The sequence below is a fragment of the Scyliorhinus torazame genome, chromosome 16, assembly GCF_047496885.1.
Source record: "Scyliorhinus torazame isolate Kashiwa2021f chromosome 16, sScyTor2.1, whole genome shotgun sequence".
Taxonomy (NCBI): Eukaryota; Metazoa; Chordata; class Chondrichthyes; order Carcharhiniformes; family Scyliorhinidae; genus Scyliorhinus; species Scyliorhinus torazame.
This window is the reverse complement of record NC_092722.1, coordinates 111,487,176-111,510,295: the sequence shown is the minus strand read 5'-3', so window position 1 is coordinate 111,510,295 and position 23,120 is coordinate 111,487,176. Positions and strand designations below refer to the sequence as shown.

The 23,120-nt window shown below is 48.1% G+C and overlaps 1 protein-coding gene across 46 annotated transcripts in view; it reads right to left on the bottom strand.

The window, feature by feature from the left end:
- ank3b (ankyrin 3b) overlaps positions 1-23,120 on the bottom strand; it is a 1,101,178-nt gene that overhangs the window by 288,218 nt on the left and 789,840 nt on the right. For all 46 annotated transcript variants that reach the window (XM_072478848.1, XM_072478844.1, XM_072478845.1 and 43 more), the window contains exons 5-6: positions 2,510-2,608; positions 1,452-1,637 (exon numbers count right to left, since the gene is read on the bottom strand). In XM_072478848.1, coding sequence (XP_072334949.1) covers positions 1,452-1,637; positions 2,510-2,608 — 285 coding nt within the window. The remainder of the gene's footprint in view (positions 1-1,451; positions 1,638-2,509; positions 2,609-23,120) is intronic.

Sequence of the window (23,120 nt, the reverse complement as noted above, 5' to 3'; positions counted from 1 at the left end):
GGAGAGGGTATGGAGGAGGGGTTCTGGTGTGAGGTGCTCTGGAGAGTGAATGCCTCTACCCCGTGTGCGAGGTTGGGGCTGATACAGCTGAAGATGGCATATAGAGCGCACCTCACGAGGGCGAGGATGAGCCGGCTCTTTGAGGAGGTAGAAGATGTGTGTGAACGTTGCGGGGGGGGGGGGGGGGCGCAGACCACGTTCATATGTTTTGGTCGTGTCCAAAGCTGGAGGATTACTGGAAGGTGGTGTTTAGGGTAATCTCTAAAGTGGTGCACGTGAAATTGTATGCGAGCCCTCGGGAGGCCATATTCCGGGTGTCGGACTAGCCGGGGTTGGAAACAGGCGCGGAGGTAGATGTAGACTTCGCCACGTTGATCGCCCGAAGGCAGATCCTGTTAGGGTGGAGGTCAACCTCTCCACCCTGTGCCCTGGCGTGGCGGGAGGACCTGCTGGAATTCTTGATGCTTGGAAAGGTCAAATTTGAAATGAGGGGAAGGATGGAGGGGTTCTACAATTCATGGGCATTATTAATTATAGGGGCTGGTTTAGCACACTGGGCTAAATAGCTGGCTTTTATAGCAGACCAAGGCAGGCCAGCAGCACGGTTCAATTCCTGTACCAGCCTCCCCGAACAGGCGCCAGAATTTGGTGACTAGGGGCTTTTCACAGTAACTTCACTGAAACCTACTTGTGATAATAAGCGATTTTCATTTTCATTTCATTACGCACTTTCGAGAATTGGATCACATCGAACATTAGGGGGGGGGGGGGGGGGGGGGGCGCTGGGGTGGTTGCGGGGGGGGGGGGGGGACTGTTTGTGTTAATGGTGACTATGGGTGATTCCGGATTCCTTTTTGTCATTTGTTTATGCTAACATGCGGGCCAATGTCTGGGGTTTGGTGGGAGGATGGGATCGTTGTTATTGATATGGAAATTGACATTACATTCGTTACTGATTATTGTTTATTGCTGGGTGTAAATTTGGGAGAAAATGTGAAAATGGAGGAGAATCAAAATTTTTTTTTTAGAAAAAGATAGAGAGCCACAGGTTAGAGAGGGAGGGAGAGACAGAGAGGTTAGAAAGAGAGAGAGCCATGGGTTTGAGACAGAGAAAGCACCACAGGTTAGAGAGAGAGCCACAGGTTAGAGAAAGAGAGCCACAGGTTCGAGAGGTTGGGAGGGAGAGACAGAGTGGTTAGAAAGAGAGAGCCACGGGTTTGAGAGAGAGAAAGCACCATAGGTTAGAGAGAAAGAGAAGTATAGGTTAGAGAGTGACAGAGAGCCATAAGTTAGAGAGAGCAAGAGCACCACAGGTTAGAGAGAGGGAACCACAGGTTAGAGAGAGAGAGGGTGCCACAGGTTAAAGAGAGTTTAGAAAGGGGGAAGAGCACTGGTTAGAGAGAGAAAGCAACGCTTTGCAGCAAAGCACACACATGATGAGCAAGGCTTACCTTGGACTCCACATCAGCATTGTGGTCATTCTGTAGGAGCAGTGCAGCAGCTTTGGTGTCGTCCTTGCGGGCAGCAATGTGCAGCGCTGGCAGGCGGACCTTCCCCTTTGTGTCGTTCTCCAGCAGCAGGGAGACCACCTGGTCGTGGCCTTGCTGCAACGCCACTGCCAGCGGAGTAAAGCCATCCTGCAGGAGAGAAACAGAAAGGACAGAATTATGTCCCTGACACTGTTTGTGTGTTGGACTCTCGCTTACCAGGAAAGCAATGAGATTGTGGAATTTGAGGCTAAGATGAGTATGGCATGAAAAAAAGAATAGACAGTTATGCTAATACTATTTAGATGAAATAGGGAGAGAGGAGCTTGTGCGGAACGCAAACACTATATAGAGCTGCTGGATTGAATTACCCGTGTACAAATCTCACAGTAATTTATATAACTCACTATGTAGCAGCAATGGTTTAACTCAGCTTTGTAAGGATGTTAGAGGAGGGTCCCAGCATCTAGATGCTGGCCAGTCGCTGTCAGGACGGTCCCCCTTTCCCTTAACCTAGCAAGAGTACTCAATTCTGTTTTTTGCCTTTGAAGGCGACATAGCCATGCACCATGAAGCTTCCGATAACACGTGCCAATGTTTAAATCTACGTCCCCATTCATTGGCATTGCATCATTTGATAAATTGGGTTGCTCTTTCAAAGAGCGAGCAAAGGTACGATGGGCCAAATGGCAATCCTATGTGCTGTATGATCCTGTAATCATAACATTGCTTACAATAACAGATGTTAAGATATCTTGTGGGGTTTAACTCACCCGTTCTATAGCATAATAATTACCAGATAAGGAATGAATGAATGAAGGAGATGATTGTGGATCTTGGCACTGGAGCAGTGCTTGCAGACAGTTTATAAAACTAAAAATGTCCCATGTGATCCATCAGGGCAACACAACCGAGGAAATTCATTCTACGCCATGTATCCCATGATCCCGTGTATTTAAGTGACGCTGAAGAATGATGCGGCTATATTGATCAAGACAGAGAGGATGGAGATGCAAAGTTACCTCAGTCGCGATGCTCTGACTCGCACCATTGTCCAGAAGGAACTTTACAACTTCAAGATGATTCTCCTGTGCAGCCATGTATAAAGGAGTGAAGCCATTCTGCAAATTGAGGGGAGAAAAAAAAGTCACTTTTAGTCAGTCTGTAAAGCTTTTGGGTCAGTTTCTTAAGCTGCGTCCTTTCTCTGAAAAATGAATTTTGCCAAGAGTGACTGGTTTGCTCTCTCCACACTTTCAGGTTAAGATGCAGCATAATAATAATAATCGCTTATTGCCACAAGTAGCCTTCAATTAAGTTACTGTGAAAAGCCCCAAGTCGCCACATTCCGGCGCCTGTTCGGGGAGGCCGGTACGGGAATTGAACCCGCGCTGCTGGCATTGTTCTGCATTACACGCCAGCAGTTTAGCCCACTGTGCTAAACCAGCCCCATGTGACTTGATTGGGATTCCAACATTTGCAGTACTCCTGATTTTGAAATTTTTGGATTCGGTGTACGAAACAGTTGAACAATAATAACCTTTTATTGTCACAAGTAGGCTTACAGTAACACAGCAATGAAGTTGCTGTGAAAAGCTCCGAGTGGCCACATTCCGGCACCTGTTCAGGTGATGGTGCAGAGTGGGTGGGCCCTGATTACATTATTGGACCCAAATCTGCATTTTTAAATGAAAGCTCCACTTGCTTACTGCTGGTGTCCTGCTTGCCTGCTGAAAAGAGCAGGTTAAAATCTGGATCAATCAGGAAGGCAGCAGGATAAGAGGTGTTCAGTGGGAGCTTTACTTTGACCGTCCCATACTAAGCAGCTCCCAGACCGAGTTTCCAACAGGAGAGAAGTAGACTGGGAGCAAAGACCCCAGCACGGTAGCATAGTGGTTAGCACAATTGCTTCACAGCTCCAGGGTCCCAGGTTTGATTCCCCATTGGGTCACTGTCTGTGCGGAGTCTGCACGTTCTCCCCGTGTATGCGTGGGTTTCCTCCGGGTGCTCCGGTTTCCTCCCACAGTCCAAAGACGTGCAGGTTAGGTGGATTGGTCATGCTAAATTGCCCTTAGTGTCCAAAATTGCCCTTAGTGCTGGGTGGGGTTACTGGGTTATGGGGATAGGGTGGAGGTGTGGGCTTGGGTAGGGTGCTCTTTCCAAGAGCAGGTGCAGACTTGATGGACTGAATGGCCTTCTTCTGCACTGTAAATTCTATGATAATTCTATGAAAGACTTTATTGTGGGACAATTGAGGAACAGTGGAGGACTTCCAAAACATTTTTCACAGTGCACAGCAAAGTGTATACCCGTGAAAAGGAAGGACTGTAGGAAAAAGGTTAATCAGTCATGGATACCTAAGGAAATAAAGGAGGGTATCAAATTGAAAGAAAATGCATACAGAGTGGCAAAAATTAGTGGGAAACTAGAGGTTTGGGAAATCTTTAAAAGTTAACAGAAAGCCACAAAAAAAGCTATAAAGAAAACTAAGATAGATCATGAGAGTAAACTAGCTCAGAATATAAAAGCAGATAGCAAAGGTTTTACAAATATATTAAACGAAAAAGTGTGGCTAACGTCAACATTGGTCCTTTAGAAGATGAGAAGGGGGATTTAATAATGGAAAATGAGGAAATGGCCGAGGCATTGAACAGGTATTTTGTGTCGGTCTTCACAGTGGAAAACACAAATAGCATGCCAATAATTGATGGCAAGGATGCTATGGCGGATGAGGGCCCAGAAACGATCATCACTAAGGAGGTAGTGTTGGGCAAGCTAATGGGGTTAAAGGTAGACAAGTCTCCTGGCCCTGATGAGATGCATCCCAGGGTACTAAAAGAGATGGCGGGGGAAATAGCAAATGCGCTCGTGGTAATTTACCAAACTTCGCTGGACTCTGAGACGGTTCCGGCAGATTGGAAAACAGCAAATGTGACAGCAATGTTTAAAAAAGGAGGTAGACAAAAGGCGTGTAACTATAGACCAGTTAGCTTAACTTCTGTAGTGGGGAAAATGCTTGAATCTATCATCAAGGAAGAAATAGCGAGACATCTGGATAGAAAATATCCCACTGGGCAATCGCAGCATGGGTTCATTAAAGGCAGGTCATGTTTAAGTAATTTACTGGAATTCTTTGAGGACATTACGAGCGCGGAGGACAGCGGGATACCAGTGGATGTAGTGGATCTGGATTTCCAGAAGGCATTCAACAAGGTGCCACACAAAAGGCTGCTGTATAAGATAAAGGCACATGGCATTTCAGGTAATGTATTAGCATGGATAGAGGATTGGTTAACTAACAGAAAGCAAAGAGTGGGGATAAATGGGTGTTTTTCTGGTTGGCGATCAGTGGCTAGTGGTGTCCCTCAGGAATGAGTGTTGGGACTACAATTGTTTAAAATTTACATAGATGATCTGTAGTTGAGGACCAGGTGTAATGTGTCAAAGTTCACAGATAACACTAAGATAAGTGGTAGAGCAAAGTGTGCAACGGACACTGAAAATCTGCAGAGGGATATAGATAGTTTAAGTGAGTGGGCAAGGGTCTGGCAGATGGAATACAATGTTGGTAAATGGGAGATCATCCATTTTGGTTGGAATAAAAGCAAAGTGGGCCATTATTTAAATGGTAAAAAATTGCAGCATGCCGCTGTGCAGAGGGACCTGGGTGTCCTTGTGCATGAATCACAAACAGTTGGTTTGCAGGTGCAGTGGGTAATTAAGAAGGCAAATGGAATTTTATGCTTCATTGCGAGAGGGATGGAGTTTAAAAACAGGGAAGTTCTGTTGCAGCTGTATAGGGTGCTGGTGAGACCACACCTGGAGTACTGTGTACAGTTTTGGTCTCCTTACTTGAGAAAGGATGTACTGGGGTGCAGAAGAAATTCTTTGGGTTGATTACAGAGTTGAGAAGATTGGCTTATGAGGAGAAACTGAGGAGACTGGGACTGTACTCATTGGAGTTTAGAAGAATAAGGGGAGAATCTTCTAGAAACATATAAAATTATGAAGGGAATAGATAAGATAGAAGCAGGGAGGTTGTTTGCACTGGCAGGTGAAACTAGAACCAGGGAAATTTGGGACTGAGTTGAGGAGGAACTTCTTCACCCAAAGGGTTGTGAATCTGTGGAATTCCCTGCCCAGTGAAGCAGTTGAGGCTACTCATTGAATATTTCTAAGGCAAAGATAGATAGATTTTTGAATAGGAAAGGAATTAAAGGTTGTGGTGAGCGAGTGGGTAAGTGGAGCTGAGTCCACAAAAAGTTCAGCCATGATCTTATTGAATGGTGGATCAGGCTCAAAGGGCCAGATGGCCTTCTCCTGCTCATAGTTCTTACGTTCTTATTAAACGCGGGGTCAGAGCATTTGGCACCATCTGTGAAAGAAGCAGAAGTGACATCGCCAGTGTCTATTGAAATGCTTAAAACTAAGGAATTATCTTTTTTTTGGAAAATTTAGAGCACCCAATTCATTTTTTCCAATTACGGGGCAATTTAGTGTGGCCAATCCACCTAGCTTGCACATCATTGGGTTGTGGGGGCAAAACCCACGCAAACACGGGGAGAACGTGCAAACGCCACACGGACAGTGACCCAGAGCCGGGATCGAACCTGGGACATCGGCGCCGTGAGACTTCAGTGCTCCCACTGCGCCACCGTGCTGCCCTACTTAGGAATTATCTTGTCAGCACTGGTGAGCACCCTGAGCACAGTTGGCACGCTGTTTGCCCTGATCTGTACCTGGTGCCAATGTGCAGGAAAACCTGGGTGCACAGCCCTCTGATGTTCTTGTGCCGGCAACTGGCATCGCTGAGGGTTCTGCCAGTGCGGATACCATGGAGGATGTTATGGCACAAAGTGCCCTTCTGGAATAGAAGGGGGTGCAAATAATTAATAGAATCCACAGAATCCATACAGTGTGGGAGGAGGCCATTTGGCCGACCGAGTCTGTACTGACCCTCCAAAAGAGCACCCTACCTGGGGCCCACTTCCCCCTCCAACCTGCCCTATCCCGGTTACCTAACCTACACATCTTTGGACACTGGTATGGCCAATCCACCTAGCCTGTACGTCTTTGGACTTTTGGAGGAAACCGGAGCACCCGGAGGAAACCCATGCAGACACGGGAAAAGGTGCAAACTCCATAGAGCCACCCGAGGCCGAATTCAAACCAGGTCCCCTGGCGCTGTGAGGCAGAAGTGATAACCACTGTGCCACCATGCTGCCTCTTCTGCCTCGCACCAGTTTCTGGAGTGCAAGTGGGAACAGGACAGAGGGCCTTTCAATTCATTTGCCATCATATGCCTGGAGAATATTCCAAGCAGGAATTGTTTCCCAAAAACATTTGCGGGACAGCAGTATAGGAATTCTATTCAAATAACCAAACTTAACTAAATCAATTTATAATAATAACAATAATAATCTTTCTTGTCACAAGTAGGCTTACTTTAACACTGCAATGAAGTTACTGTGAAAAACCCCTAGTTGCCACATTCTGGCACCTGTTCGGGTACACAGAGGGAGAATTTAGAATGTCCAAATTATCTAACAGCACGTCTTTCGGGACTTGTGGGAGGAAACTGGAGCACCCGGAGGAAACGTACGCAGACACAGGGAGAACGTGCCGACTCCACACAGACAGTGACACAAGTCGGAATCGAACCTGGGACCGTGGCGCTGTGAAGAAACAGTGCTAACCACTGTGCTACCGTGCCGTTCACTCCCCCTTAATCTAGTAATTAAATCACTTTAAGAGATTTTCTCTTTAATAATGTCAGGACAAGTGATCTTATTATGCCAAAATGAATCATGGTTTTTTAAAACATATTTTGAATACCGTGTCACCTGTTCTTGTGCCCTACAGTGTGTGAAAGGCATTGTATTCGGGGCTAATCTTTAACCTTAAAATGACCTTTGCACGTGAGTTGGAAGAGTCAGCTGGTTCATTTTCTCTCATTTTAATGTAAATCCAAATTCCTTTTAATCGACAGTGAAACATCTGGCTGTGAATGTAACGGGTGCTTTCAATCAAATGCGTCTTTATCCTCATTTATAAGCAAAACCCATTTGCTTTGAAGCCATGTTGTGGAAGCTGAAGTTTCTTCTTGAGCATTCCAGGCACGCAGCAATGCAGTTAGTGAGACTCAGGCCAACCGAAGTGAAGATCAAGGGTTATCTACATCTCCAGTGCTTCTTTTCAAATTGAAGTTAATGCACAGATGCAGCGCAAGATGGATTAGATTTTCGAGACCACATTTTATGCAATGATCGGCCGCGAAGGTGGGAACAAAACATAAATAGAGCCAGCTACTGTTACTCCGTGAAGTAATTAGTTTAAACACTTGACATTTTTAACTTTCCAATCAATGTTTAATTACTGTTCCAATACTTCCCACATTCAGAGAAATGAAACTTCAGACTTTACACTAAGCTCAAGGCACACAGGAACAGGAAGAGGCCATTCAGCCCCTCAATCCGGCTCCATCATTCACTCAGATCGTTGCAGATCGATACCTTAACTGCATTTGTCTGTCTTAGTTCCCCAGCCTTTAACAGCCCTGCCGAACAATTGTCTATTGATCTCAGTGGGGCAGGAACTCCAGATTGTCTCGGGCCTTTATGTGAAGAAATGTTTTTTGACACCCCTGCAAGGCCTGGCTCTGGTTTTAACTGTTGTCCCCTTGTCTGGACTCACCCCAGTGGATGGAATTGGTTCTCTACCCACCTGATCAAATCCTTCAAATCAACATAAACACCTTAAACAGATCGCCGCAGTGATATGCATCACTGTATATACACAAGGGGTTAAGGTGAATACACTACAACTAAGTAACCACTAGAGGGAGCACCAGAGATGTATATATGCATAGACAATCAGGAAGTAGTCTCTCTTCACAGGAACGGCAGCTGGTGAGCAGGACACAGACAGGCAGCTCAGATGTAACATAGTATAAGCGCTGGAGAGAGAACAAAGTGCTGGAGAGAGAACAAACTCATAGAAATAACGCATCTTCTTCAACTGTAAGACTACGAGCTTTGTATAGACACAAGGAATAATACAGCCGCTTAAATTTAGAGACAAATAAATCCAAAATATGCAACATGTCTGGATAATTTAATCATTTCAGCATTTGTATCATTCCGGTGAATCTGCAATGCAGAATATAAGACCCAAACAATGGAAGAGTAGAGCACACCCACGGAGGATGGGCTGTACACACGCACTGGGGAATGGGCTGTACACACCCACTGGGGAGTGAGCTGTACACACGCACTGGGGAATGGGCTGTACACACCCACGGGGGAGCGGGCTGTACACACGCACTGGGGTGTGGGCTGTACACACCCACTGGGGAATGAGCTGTACACACGCACTGGGGAGTGGGCTGTACACACCCACTGGGGTGTGGGCTGTACACACCCACTGGGGAGTGGGCTGTACACAGCCACGGGGGAGTGGGCTGAACATACGCACTTCCAGTGGGCTGTACGCAGGCACTGCCAGTAGTCTGTACGCACCCACTAGGGAGTGGGCTGTACGCACCCACTGGGGAGTGGGCTGTACACACCCACTGGGGAGTGGGCTGTACTCACCCACTGGGGAGTGAGCTGTACTCACGCACTGGGGAGTGAGCTGTACTCACGCACTGGGGAGTGGGCTGTACTCACGCACTGGGGAGTGAGCTGTACACACGCACTGCCAGTGGGCTGTACACACGCACTGCCAGTGGGTTGTACACACTCATTGCCAGTGAGCTTTACACACGCACTGCCAGTGGGATTTACACACGCACTGCCGGCGGGCTGTACACACGCACTGCCAGTGTGCTGTGCACACACACAGCCATTTGGCTGTACACACTCACTGCCAGTGGGCTGTACACACTCATTGCCAGTGGGCTGTACACACACACTGCCAGTGGGCTGTGCACACACACAGCCATTTGGCTGTACACACTCACTGCCAGTGGGTTGTACACACTCACTGCCAGTGGGTTGTACACACTCACTGCCAGTGGGCTGTACACATTCACTGCCAGACGGCTGTACACACTCACTGCCAGTGGGCTGTACACACTCACTGCCAGTGGGCTGTACACACTCACTGCCAGTGGGTTGTACACACTCACTGCCAGTGGGCTGTACACACTCACTGCCAGTGGGCTGTACACACGCACTGCCAGTGGGCTGTACACACTCACTGCCAGTGGGCTGTACACACTCACTGCCAGTGGGCTGTACACACTCACTGCCAGTGGGCTGTACACACTCACTGCCAGTGGGCTGTACACACTCACTGCCAGTGGGCTGTACACACTCACTGCCAGTGGGCTGTACACACTCACTGCCAGTGGGCTGTACACACTCACTGCCAGTGGGCTGTACACACTCACTGCCAGTGGGCTGTACACACTCACTGCCAGTGGGCTGTACACACTCACTGCCAGTGGGCTGTACACACTCACTGCCAGTGGGCTGTACACACTCACTGCCAGTGGGCTGTACACACTCACTACCAGTGGGCTGTACACACTCATTGCCAATGGGCTGTACACACACACTGTCGGTGGGCAGTGCACACTCACTGCCAGTGGGCTGTACACACACACTGCCAGTGGGCTGTACACACTCACTGCGAGTGGGCTGTACACACTCGCTGCGAGTGGGCTGTACACACTCGCTGCGAGTGGGCTGTACACACTCGCTGCGAGTGGGCTGTACACACTCGCTGCGAGTGGGCCACCATTTTCTGAAGCTGTATTGGTTGAACCTATGAACTTAGCACCTCACATAATTGAGCTCAGTTTAATGACAGTTTAATGCAGAACAGGTGGGGTAGCCATGACATCCCCTCTAGGTCCAGTGCTCATTAGTTTCCATGAAAAATGTATTTTTAATAGAATGGGCTCCAACCTCCTACTCCATGCATACTCCTGATACCTAGGTGATATCTCTGAATCTGCAGCCACATGTAAGGGTATCTGCTCCAATTCACTTTTGAGATGGAGCAGTTTAACATGCTCCCTGTCCTTAATGAGCTAGTTGAGAGATCCGATAACGGTTTCTCCAATACTGTCCAATGCAAGCCTACCTTCACTGATCAATATACACATTGGGATCTGTGCAGACTCACGTACGATAAGATTGGCTCATCAGCAATGTTGTAAATAGGGCTTTGGTCATTTGCTCACTTTGCACATTTTATGCAGAAATACAGCACATTGAAGCTACCCTGCGGAACAGAGTCTTCCCTGGTCAGATTACTGGTTGCTGTGTATCACACAAACACGCAAATGGGCCAAAGGTCGCCACTTTTAGACCTGAAAAGTGCCAGCTGACTTTAAATTACCCTGGAAAGGCAAAGTAGTAAAAAAATTGACAACAGCTTAAATCATCTATTTCACGCTGAGACTCTGCCATGGCGATGCAAGTAGTAGTTACCACTGTGATGGATGCAGGACTTTCAGATATATTGATTCATATGTAATTGGTGCAGTAAGGGTTAAAAGCCTGGGTTAGTGTGTGCATGACTGTCGCAGTAGTGTTTTTACAGAATCCTGGTTTGAAACGGTTTGGGAGCCAGAGGTGCAATTAAGACATTGTAAAAGCATGGGCTAATGGAGTTTTGTTTGGATTAAGGGGGTTTCCTGCGGAGTTAATTAGATACATTGTGTTTCAGCTTGGTAAGACGATGCAGTTAATGGGAAAAGCTAAGGTTCTTGGCATTTTGCAGAAAATCAGTTTAGGTGAGTTTTAGATTGGGATGCGAGCAGAAGTCAAGTATCTGCTCTCACTGCAGTTCAGATAGATATGTCTGTAGACAGACTAGCAGTTTTTTTCCAAGCAGTTCAGAATTGTGTGGCTGGAAGGAGAGCTGAAACAAGCTGAGAAGCAGCTTCTGAAGAAACACAGCCGGTTTCTGGAGACTTCAGCTACAGATCCTACATTGTTCTGTTGTGTCACTGTATTGATTTGCATATGTAAGGGGTCATTGTAAGGTATTTTTCTTGTGTGATATTAAAGATATTTTAATACTATGTTAGTAATAAGGTTTGTTTTAATTGACCATATCCTTTTTTCGGCGTGAAATCACTCCTGGAGCAAGGTATCCTTTCACATGTTACAAAATTGAAGTAAAATATTGGGGTTCCAGTCCTGTATTCTAACCACTGTTGGGGTTTGGTCCGGGATTGTAATATCACGAACAGGATATTGCTGTCAGTCCAAACAGAAGTTCTGCCTTCCATACATTTGAGCAAAGTAGTCTATAAATTTCAGTGCCTGTGTGGTGCCAGGAACATAAGCCATATGTCTCAATGATTGGCTGATCAAATCAAATAAGTTTCTCTGGTTGTTTGTAATCAGCAGAGTACAGGCCATATTCAACCAGCCCATGCTTGCAAAATCCATATTAAAACATCTAGATATGATTCTGTGTGAATAACAACACTAACAACCAATTTAAGATAACCAGCTGGTTATGTGGCTCATTTACACTAGCTAGAAGTGAGATGAATTTCTACACAGGGACTCGCTATCTGCAAACAAAAGCAATATGTTCAAGCCTTGCATCTTTTCTGAATTACGCAGAAACATGGGGAGCCTATAATTCCCCGCTGCTTTCTCCATTCCAGTCAGAGTCAATGTCCAACCAATCAGCATCCTTTCCTAAGGAACATAAATTGTTGTGATTGTCTGAAATTTGGCATTCTTGTCTTTGTCCTGTTGAGTGCAAGACAACAAGTTTCAGCCACATTTCTTTCTTTTCAGCAATTATCAACTTTTTCTTCTTCCTCTCTACATACTTTAAAAAAAAAAAATTTTTATTAAATGTTTTCATAAAATATCAATAACAAAATGAAAAAGGAACCCAACAGGGTTAAGTGCAAACACAGTGCAGAAAAACAACCTTCCATACCTCCCTCCCCCTATACATAAATAATAAATTAACATTAACACCCCGACTTAATACAACAAGTATATACACCCCCTCAGACCCTCCAGTGTAAATAACAAAAAACAAAAAATAATAAAGTGACCCCCCCCCCCCCGAGTTTCTGCTGCTATTGACCAATGTCCACCGCTCTGCCAGAAAGTCTAAGAACGGTTGCCACCGCCTAAAGAACTCTTGTACCGACCCTCTCAAGGCGAATTTCACCCTCTCCAACTTAATAAACCGCGCCATATTGTTGATCCAGGATTCCACGCTTGGGGGCCTCGCATCCTTCCACTGAAGGAGAATCCTTCGCCGGGCTACCAGGGACGCAAATGCCAGAATTCCGGCCTCTTTCGCCTCCTGCACTCCCGGCTCCTCTGTCACCCCAAATATTGCGAGCCCCCAGCCCGGTTTGACCCTGGATCCTACCACCCTCGACACCGTCCTCGCGACGCTCTTCCAAAATTCCTCCAGCGCTGGGCATGCCCAGAACATATGGGTGTGATTTGCTGGGCTCCCTGAGCACCTAACACACCTGTCCTCACCCCCAAAAAACCGACTCATCCTTGTCCCGGTCATGTGTGCCCTGTGCAGCGCCTTAAACTGTATGAGGCTGAGCCTCGCGCACGATGAGGAAGAGTTCACCCTCCCCAGGGCATCTGCCAATGTCCCTTCCTCAATTTCCTCTCCCAACTCCTCCCACTTTTACTTCCACAACCGAGGCCTCCTCCTCCTCCTGCATCACCCCCCCCCCCGCCGAGAGCACCCTGTCCTGCACTGTGTGTGGCCGTAGCCACGGGAATTCTGCCACCTGCAGTCTGGCAAACGCCCTTAGCTGTAAGTACCTGAAGGTGTTCCCCGGGGGGGGAGCCCATACTTCTCCTCCAGCTCCCCCAGGCTCTGGAACTTCCCGTCCACAAACAGTTCCCCCAACTTTCGTATCCCTGCCCTGTGCCACCCCACAAACCCTCCATCTGTTCTTCCTGGGGTGAACCGGTGGTACCCCCGTAATGGGGTCCCCGCCGAGGGCCCCACTTCCTCCCTGTGCCGCCTCCATTGCCCCCACCACTGGGCTCATGGTATACCCCCTTGGAGGGAGCAGCAGCGGCGCCGTTGCCAGTGCCCCCAGACTCGTAGCCTCACAGGACGCCGTCTCCAGCTTCTTCCATGCAGCCCCCTCCCCCTCCATCACCCACTTGCGCACCACCGTCGCATTGGCGGCCCAGTAGTATCCACAGAGGTTGGGCAGCGCCAGTCCCCCCCTATCTCTACTCCGCTCCAGGAACACCCTTCTCACCCTCGGAGTCCCTCGCGCCCACACAAACCCTATTATACTCCTGTTAACCCGCCTGAAAAAAGCCTTCGGGGTAAACATGGGGAGGCGCTGGAACAAAAACCTTGGGAGCACCATCATTTTGATTGACTGCACCCTGCCGCCAAGGACAGCGGCAACGCGTCCCACCTCTTGAACTCCTCCTCCATTTGCTCCACCAGCCTTGTAAAATTAAGCCTATGCAGGGCCCCCCAGCTCCTGGCCACCTGGACCCCCAAATACCTGAAGCTCCTCTCCGCCCTTTTTAGTGGGAGCTCGCCAATCCCCCTCTCCTGGTCCCCTGGATTAACTACGAACAGCTCGCTCTTCCCCATGTTGAGTTTGTACCCCGAAAAGTCCCCGAATTCCCTAAGAATCCTCATTACCTCCAGCATTCCTCCCACCGGGTCCGCCACATACAGCAGCAGGTCATCCGCATAAAGTGACACCCTATGCTCCTCCCCACCCCGCACCAACCCCCTCCAGTTCCGCGACTCCCTCAGTGCCATAGCCAGGGGTTCAATTGCCAGTGCGAAGAGCAGGGGGGATAAGGGACACCCCTGTCTCGTCCCTCGGTGCCAGCGAAAGTATTCGGACCTCCTCCTGTTTGTGGCCACACTCGCCATCGGGACCTCATACAACAGCCTAACCCACCTGACAAACCCCTCCCCAAACCCGAACCTCTTCAGCAACTCCCACAGGTATCCCCACTCTACCCTATCGAAGGCTTTCTCAGCGTCCATTGCCACCACTATCTCCGCCTTTCCCTCCCTCGCCGGCATCATGATAACGTTCAAAAGCCTCCACACATTCGCGTTCAACTGTCTCCCCTTCACAAACCCCGTCTGGTCTTCGTGGATGATCTGCGGCACACAATCCTCAATCCTCATGGCTAAGACCTTCGCCAGCACCTTGGCATCTACATTTAGCAATGAAATCGGCCTGTAAGACCCACACTGCAGGGGATTCTTGTCCCGCTTTAGGATCAAGGAAATCAGTGCTCGGGACATCATCGGGGACAAAGCCTCCCTTGCCTCATTGAAGGTCCTAACTAACAGCGGGCCCAACAGGTCCACATATTTTTTTATAGAATTTGAGCGTTAAACCATCCGGCCCCGGTGCCTTCCCCGCCTGTATGCTTCCTATCCCTTTGATCAGCTCCTCCAGCCCAATCGGGGCCCCCAATCCCGCCACCAGTCCCTCTTCCACCTTTGGAAATCTCAATTGATCCAGGAAGCGGCCCATCCCTCCCTCCTCCCGTGGGGGCCGGACCGGTACAATTCCTCGTAGAAGTCCCTGAAGACCCCATTGACGCCAGCTCCACTCCGCACCACACTCCCTCCCCTGTCCTTAAATCCCCCGATCTCCCTAGCTGCGTCCCGCTTCCGAAGCTGATGCGCCAGCATCCGGCTTGCCTTTTCCCCATACTCGTAAATCGCCCCCTGGGCCTTCCTCCACTGCACCTCCGCCTTCCTGGTGGTCACCAGGTCGATTTTGGCCTGGAGGCTACGCCTCTTCCTCAACAATCCTTCCACGGGCTCCTCCGCATACCTCCTGTCTACCCTCAGCATCTCCCCCACCAGCCTCTCCCTCTCCGCCCCGCTCCCTCTGCTCCTTGTGGGCCCTAATGGAGATCAGCTCTCCCCTCACCACCGCCTTCAGTGCCTCCCATACCATCCCCACTCGGACCTCCCCGTGTCGTTGGTCTCCAGGTACCTCTCTATACTTCCGCGGACCCGCTCGCTCACCTCCTCGTCCGCCAACAGCCCCACCTCCAAGCGCCACAGCGGGCGCTGGTCCCTCTCCTCCCCCATCTCCAAGTCCACCCAATGCGGTGCGTGGTCCGAAATGGCTATTGCCGAATACTCCGTAACCTCTACTCTCGCTATCAGCGCCCGACTCAAGATGAAAAAGTCAATTCGGGAATAAGCCTTATGGACTTGTGAGAAGAATGAAAATTCCCTGGGCCCCGGCCTTGCAAATCTCCAAGGATCCACCCCTCCCATCTGGTCCATAAACCCCCTCAGCACTCTAGCCGCCGCCGGCTTCCTACCCGTCCTAGACCTGGAGCGATCCAGTGCCGGATCCAGCACCGTGTTAAAGTCTCCCCCCCATTATCAGGCCCCCCACTTCCAAGTCTGGGATCCGACCCAACATATGCCGCATAAAACCCGCATCGTCCCAGTTCGGGGCATACACATTGACCAGTACCACCCTCTCTCCCTGCAACTTACCACTTACCATTATGTACCTACCGCCATTATCTGCCACAATGCTCGACGCCTCAAACGACACCTTCTTTCCCACCAAGATCGCCACCCCTCGTTTTTGGCATCCAGCCCCGAGTGAAACACCTGACCTACCCACCCTTTCCTCAATCTTACCTGGTCTGCCACCTTCAGGTGTGTCTCCTGGAGCATAACCACATCCGCCTTGAGCCCCTTCAGGTGCGCGAACACGCGGGCCCGCTTAACCGGCCAATTCAGTCCCCTTACATTCCAGGTTATCAGCCGGATCAGGGGGCTACCCACCCCCCTCCCCCGTCGACTAGCCATGACCCCTCCTCGGCCAGCCACACGCCCGCACCCCACACCCGGCCCATTCCCCACAGCGCATACCCCCGTCTCGAGCCCCCCCCACTCGCTCCAGCTCCTCCTTGACCATAGCAGCAGCAACTCTATTTCCCCCCCCCCCCCCCCCCCCCCCGCCACCGGCTAGGACCCATCCTAGCTGATTTACTCCCCCCATTGCATTTCCACAAGTCAGCTGACTCCTGCTGATCCCGGCCACTCCCGCCTCTCCTTCGACTCCTCCTATGGTGTGGCACACCCTCCTCTCCCATCCCCATCCATAGGCTCTCCCCCACCCCCTTCCGTTCTCAGCGCGCGAAGCAACCCTCGCTTCCCCGCCCCGGCCCCGCCCCCCTCCAGTCTTCAGCGCGGGAAAAAGCCCGCGCTTTCCACCTACAAGGCCCCGCCACTTCTGACGCAGCTCCTTTTACAGGCCCGGTCCCCTCACCCCTGACTCGGGCCTCCCCCGCGGGGCCCCATCTCACCTCCAAGAGCCCCCACCCGACCAACCCAACCAAAACAGTGTCCAACCCGCCCCAACCACCCTCACCAACCTAAAAGAGAAAAAACACAAAGAAAAAGAAACCCGGAGCAATACAAAGGCCCCCCCGCCTCAAAACAAAAATAAACATAGCATATCAACCGCAGTCCCCAATCACCCGTCCCGACCCTCAATCTGTATCCAACTTCTCGGCCTGAACAAAGGCCCACGCCTCCTCCGGAGACTCAAAATAATGGTGCCGGTCCTTGTAGGTAACCCACAGTCGCGCCGGCTGCAACATGCCAAACTTCACCCCCTTCCTGTGCAGCACCGCCTTCGCTCGATTGTACCCGGCCCTCCTCTTCGCCACCTCCCCACTCCAGTCCTGATATATCCAAACCTCCGCGTTCTCCCACCTGCTGCTCCTCTCCTTCTTGACCCACCTGAGCACACACTCCCGATCGACGAACCGATGGAACCTCACCAGCACCGCCCGCGGAGGCTCGTTAGCCTTGGGCCTCCTCGTCAGCACTCTATGGGCCCCTTCCAGCTCCAGGGGCCCCTGGAAGGACCCCGCTCCCATCAGCGAGTTCAACATGGTGACCACATAGGCCCCCACGTCCGGCCCCTCCAGCCCCTCCGGGAGGCCCAGAATCCACAGATTCTTCCGCCTCGACCGATTCTCCATCTCCTTGAACCGCTCCTGCCATTTCTTGCGGAGCGCCTCGTGCGCCTCCACCTTTACCGCCAGGCCTAGGATCCCGTCCTCATTGTCAGAGATCTTTTGTCGAGCCTCGCGGATCGCCACTCCCTGGGCCGTCTGTGTCTCCAGCAGCTTATCAAAAGATGCCTTCATCGGCTCTAGCAGGTCCGTTTTAATCTCTCTGAAGCAGTGCTGGATACCCTCCTGCTGCTCTTCCGCCCACTGCATCCACGCTGCCTGGTCTCCGCCCGCCGCCATTTTGTCCTTCTTCCCTCGCACCTTCTTCAGGTCCACCAGTACCTTTTCTGTCGCCCCGCTCCTAGTTGAAGCCATATACTGACGGGGAGCTGTTGTAGACTCCTTCCCACACCGGGAAACGTCGAAAAAGTGCCGTTGGGGGCCCTGAAAAGAGCCCAAAAGTCAGTTTTTGCGGGAGCCGCTGAATGTGCGACTTAGCTCCGCATAGCCACAACCGGATGTTCATTTAATTATATATCGTTCAACCATATATACATTCAATTAACCTATCTGGCCTCTTCATTCTGCCTGATTATTTCCTTCCATTTCCATTTGTTCAACGTTACTCTCTCGCCATCTCGGAGTTTGCCAAACCTGAATTTTGATTTTGACTATCAACACCAATTAATGGTTGGGATTGTGCTAATTGATTTATTTCTCTCCATCCACCCTGATTCACTTTGCTCTGGATTCATTGAGATCAGCAAACGTGCAGTTTCATTCGGACTTTCACTGAGGAATTTGGATTACAGGAGGTTTATCGTGCTCTCCCTTTGTCAAATTTCTTCTTTCAAGCAAATAACCATCATTACAATGATCAAGTCTCTGTCCAATCTTCACGAGATGTGTGAATGTACCTAATCTGTTTACAGCACCTCCAATCACATGCTTCTTCTCATCTCGCTGGTTTTTCACCACGACCTTCAGCCGGCATTGAACTAAGTTTTATGAGTTATCTTCAGTTATTCTTTTACTTTCTGACTGACATCAGGCTGAAGCAAACTGAACCTTGTCCTAGGAACATGTTGAAATACAAACGTGAGGTCAGCAACGTGGAGTTGACGGCAGGGTTATTCTGTGAGAGAACAGAGAATTGTCGAGTCTGTGACGACAGGAAACTGCTGCCCAGCTGATCACTGAGCAAATATTTCTGTGACGACCTCTTCGCAATCTGTACACTTCTTTCTGCAGCACCATTCGGTGCTGGGTGATAGGGTGGGATTCGAGTGTGTTTGACTCCATTCTGACTCAAATATTTCAAACTATTCTGATGTAAACGGAAGACAATTATCTGGCATCAACAGCTCTGGAAACCCATAAACTACAAAAGAAGATCTGCGCAAACCACGCATGCGCAGTTCACAAAAAAGCGCACAGTAAAGGAAAATCGATTTGCACATGTGTAATCGATTCCTACGCTTTACATCACGAGTGTCATGACGTCGGACAACTCTGACCGTGCCCACTTAAAGGGGAAATGCCCGAAAATCACAAACAAGACTCTTAAAGGCACAAAACCAACAAATTTAACCTCAAAAGGCACAACAATGCCTGAACGTCTACCAGCAGTTGAACATAACTTTCGCATCACCCTAAACAAGCATTGTGCACCACCCAAGGTGAAGAACACAACGACAAATCCGAAACCAAAGAAGATGATTTGTTCATTGAACATGAAGAGCACAATAACGCATCCGGAACAAAAGAAGATGATTTGTTTATCGAAAAATACTACTCAGACATGGCTGAGTTATTCGGATATGATGATCATAAAAGCATCAGCGCCACATTTGAAAGGCTCAACACGACTCTACTGATGGTAGATGAATCCAATACCATGATGCAATGGCAGATCGTCGATACATTGTCAAACATCCAAGAAGAAAACGATGCCACACATCTAGTACTGAACGACTCCGTTGAGAGAGCACAGATCGACTCCACAGAGGACATTGTACGACTCCACACAGAGAACGATGAAAGACTCCACACAGAGAGCGACGCAAACCTCCACAGAGAGCTCATTGACAAAGTCCAAAATGGAAGCAACTAAAGACTCCGGAGCGAAGTCCATGCATGAACAAGACTATGAAGGCCTATCAGCCTTATCTGAGCAACCAGACTATGAAAGTCTACCAAGCTCACGTGAACAACAAAAAGACTATGAAAGTATACCCAGCTTATTTGAGCCACCAGAGGAAGACTATGAAAGTCTACCCAGTTCATTTAACCAACAATAAGACAGTGAATGTCTACCCACTGTGTGTGAGAATAGTGACGATGTGATTGCGATCAACATACAAGATGTGCAAGATCACAGCGAGACTGACAGATCTCAGCTCGTATGTACAGAAGCACTCAACAATCAAAATGAAACTGCTCTTGCGTCCGTGAGACCACGTCAATTAAAACCTCATCTACTCTAAACTACCCACAAGAAAATGAAATCTTGAAGATTTTGACTCCAGAAGAGCACCAAGAAACCAAAGATGATTCAAATGAACCTGAAATTACTCCAAAAGATGAGTGCCAAGAAATCAATGATGATTCAAGTAAAACCAGAAATGACTCCAGAAGAGGAGCACCAAGGAATCAAAGAGGAATCACATAAGAACATAAGAACTAGGAGCAGGAGTAGGCCAATTGGCCCCTCGAGCCTGCTCCACCATTCAATGAGATCATGGCTGATCTTTTGTGGACTCAGCTCCACTTTCCGGCCCGAACACCATAACCCTTAATCCCTTTATTCTTCAAAAAGAATATCACATCAACCACAAAGGAGTGATGTCACCAAGATCAATGCAACATCAGATCATTCTCACAATCCTCAAGAAGAAACGCTCAATGAAACATCAGATACCACAAAGGACACTGACACAAATAACTTTGAGAGTGACTCGAATTATCCACACGGAAAAGTCATTGAGTGTAACAAGAACAACAAAAACCACAAGAAGCACAACAGCAACAAGAAGCACAACAAGAACAACAACAAAAACTACAAGCACAGCAACAAAAACTACAAGAACATCAACAAAACGACAAGAAGCATAAAAAAGACAATAACAGCAACAACAAGCACGACAACAACAACAAGAACAACTAAAACCACAAAAACAGAAACAAGCATGACAAAAACAACAAGTACGACAACGAAAACAACAAAGACAGAAACGACAAAAACAACAATGAAACAACAACTTGTACGACATGGTACAACTCTGCACATGAAGGACAATGTAACGACACAGCTCAAAACAATGGCAAGAGTACATCCATACCATGGCATAACAATGAATCTCATAAATTCACATTTGCTCCACTACAATCAAGCAAACCAGCTTTCAAGGCAGATGACGTCCAGAATCAATACCGCAAACACAGAAAAAAGTCCAGGTCAGACAACAAAGATGACATACAGAATCGCTACGACAAGCATAGAAAAAAAAGTCTAAATCAGACAACAAAGTGATTCGACCATTCGAACACCTCATGATGACTTCTTGTTTACTTAAACACAAGAACACAGACAACATTCACAAAGAAATGACAACATTAACATCACCACTTCAACAACAGCAGAAGAAAACAATTCAACCGAACAAATTCATAAAGTTTGGACTCATAAATTTTTTTCATTAAGATTGGACTCAAATATTACTTGGCTTTGTATAGTCATCAATATCATCACAACTTGTACATATCATCATTTATCTACCGGTTTTGTACAATTTTCTTTAACAAAGTACATCACTGTATATACACAAGGGGTTAAGATAAATACACTACAACTAAGTAACCACTAGAGGGAGCACCAGAGATGTATATATACATAGACAAACAGGAAGTCGGCTCTCTTTACAAGAATGGCAGCTGGTGAGCAGGACACAGCTCAGATGTTCCATAGTATAAGCGCTGGAGAGAGAACGAACTCATAGAAATAAAGCATCTACTTCAACTGTAAGACTACGAGCTTTATTCAGACACAAGGAATAATACAAGGAGTAGGTAATTTAGCTCCTTGAGCCTGCTCCACCATTCAATATTATTGCTGATCTCATTTTGGTCTCATCCATCTTCCTGCCCATTCCCCATAACCCTCCATCCCGCCACTAATTAAAAACCTATCTACCTCCTCCTTAAATTTGTTTAGTGTTCCGGCTGCACTCTGCGGTAGAGTATTCCACAGATTCACAACCCTTTGAGTGAAGTAATTCCTCCTCATTTCGGTTTTAAATCTGCCAACCCTTAGCTTAAAACTATGGCCTTTTCTGTTGGTAGTGTGAAAGCTGGTCCACACAATCACCGATTGTCAGAGGTGCATGCCTGCCTGATCAGATCATAATGAAGGCCTGCTGCACTGGAACTCCCAAATTTTTAACAGGAAAATATTACAACATGCCCCTAAAGAATCAGAAGGGGAGATTCACCAATCCTGAGCTGTCAGTGGGAAATACACCAGAGGGCGACAAGTGTTAGAAGCACAGTAGCACAGTGGTTGGCACTGTTGCTTCGCAGCTCCAGGGCCCCAGGTTCAATTCCTGGCTTGGGTCACTGTCTGTGTGGAGTCTGCATGTTCTCACTGTGTCTGTGTGGGTTTCCTCCAGTTTCCTCACACAAGTCCCAAAAGACATGCCGTTAGGTAATTTGGACATTCTGAATTCTCCCTCTGTGTACCCGAACAGACGCCACAGTGTGGCGACTAGGGGCTTTTCACAGTAACTTCATTGCCGTGTTAATATAAGCCTACTTGTGACAATAAAGATTATTATTATTATTAGAAACACTGCTGGAACTTTAATATTGATTCTCTTGTGGCTCCACAGAGTCTGGGCCAGGGAATTTAGCCAAGGAGGCCCCCGTGGCTGTTAGAACAGAACCCAATTCCTTTGCTATTAAGGTTCCAATACTTGATATTAGAATGAATTAAAAAGGTACAAATCTTTTTCAGTACTTGTTTCACACCTGGTTGAACTGTAATTGTCGACTTTAGTACCAAACAATGGCTGAACTCAGGCTTCAAGGGAAAGTGTGTGGCTTTTATGGTTACGTTGAATTATGAGATTCAAACCTCATCCTCACTTTATTAATCAATGTTAAAATGCATCTGACCTGGTTTAAAACAGCCAGCAGATTTAATTCTTCACATTCAGCTTCAACCGTGTGCTTCTCAGTTTGTGGTGGGCCACATTCTAAATATTGCGATCTTACATTAGTGTGGGAAGCAACCTGAAGACTGATGAACTCGAGCTGGCTGAATCTCCTCTCACAAAATTTCAAAACTCACTCTCGACATTGTCAATGACCTTCCTTTGTAGATTCAGTAAGTCTTCCTGAGCGAAGGTGTGACAATTAAATTGGAGATTCACCTTTCTCCCCTCTTGACATTAAAAAAGTGTTCCTTCTCAATATAACAACTGCAGTTTGGTAAATTTAAAACATACCACCACGGTCACACATGGTGCAAACATGTATGGAGAAGCTCCACACTCCCAGCCAATCATTTTACATCCACAGTCTCAATATAACAGGTTTGGAAAACACAATTTCCCAGTACAGATTCCAGCATCCACCATTGACATTTTAACTTCAATAGACTGTGTGTATTTTATAAATA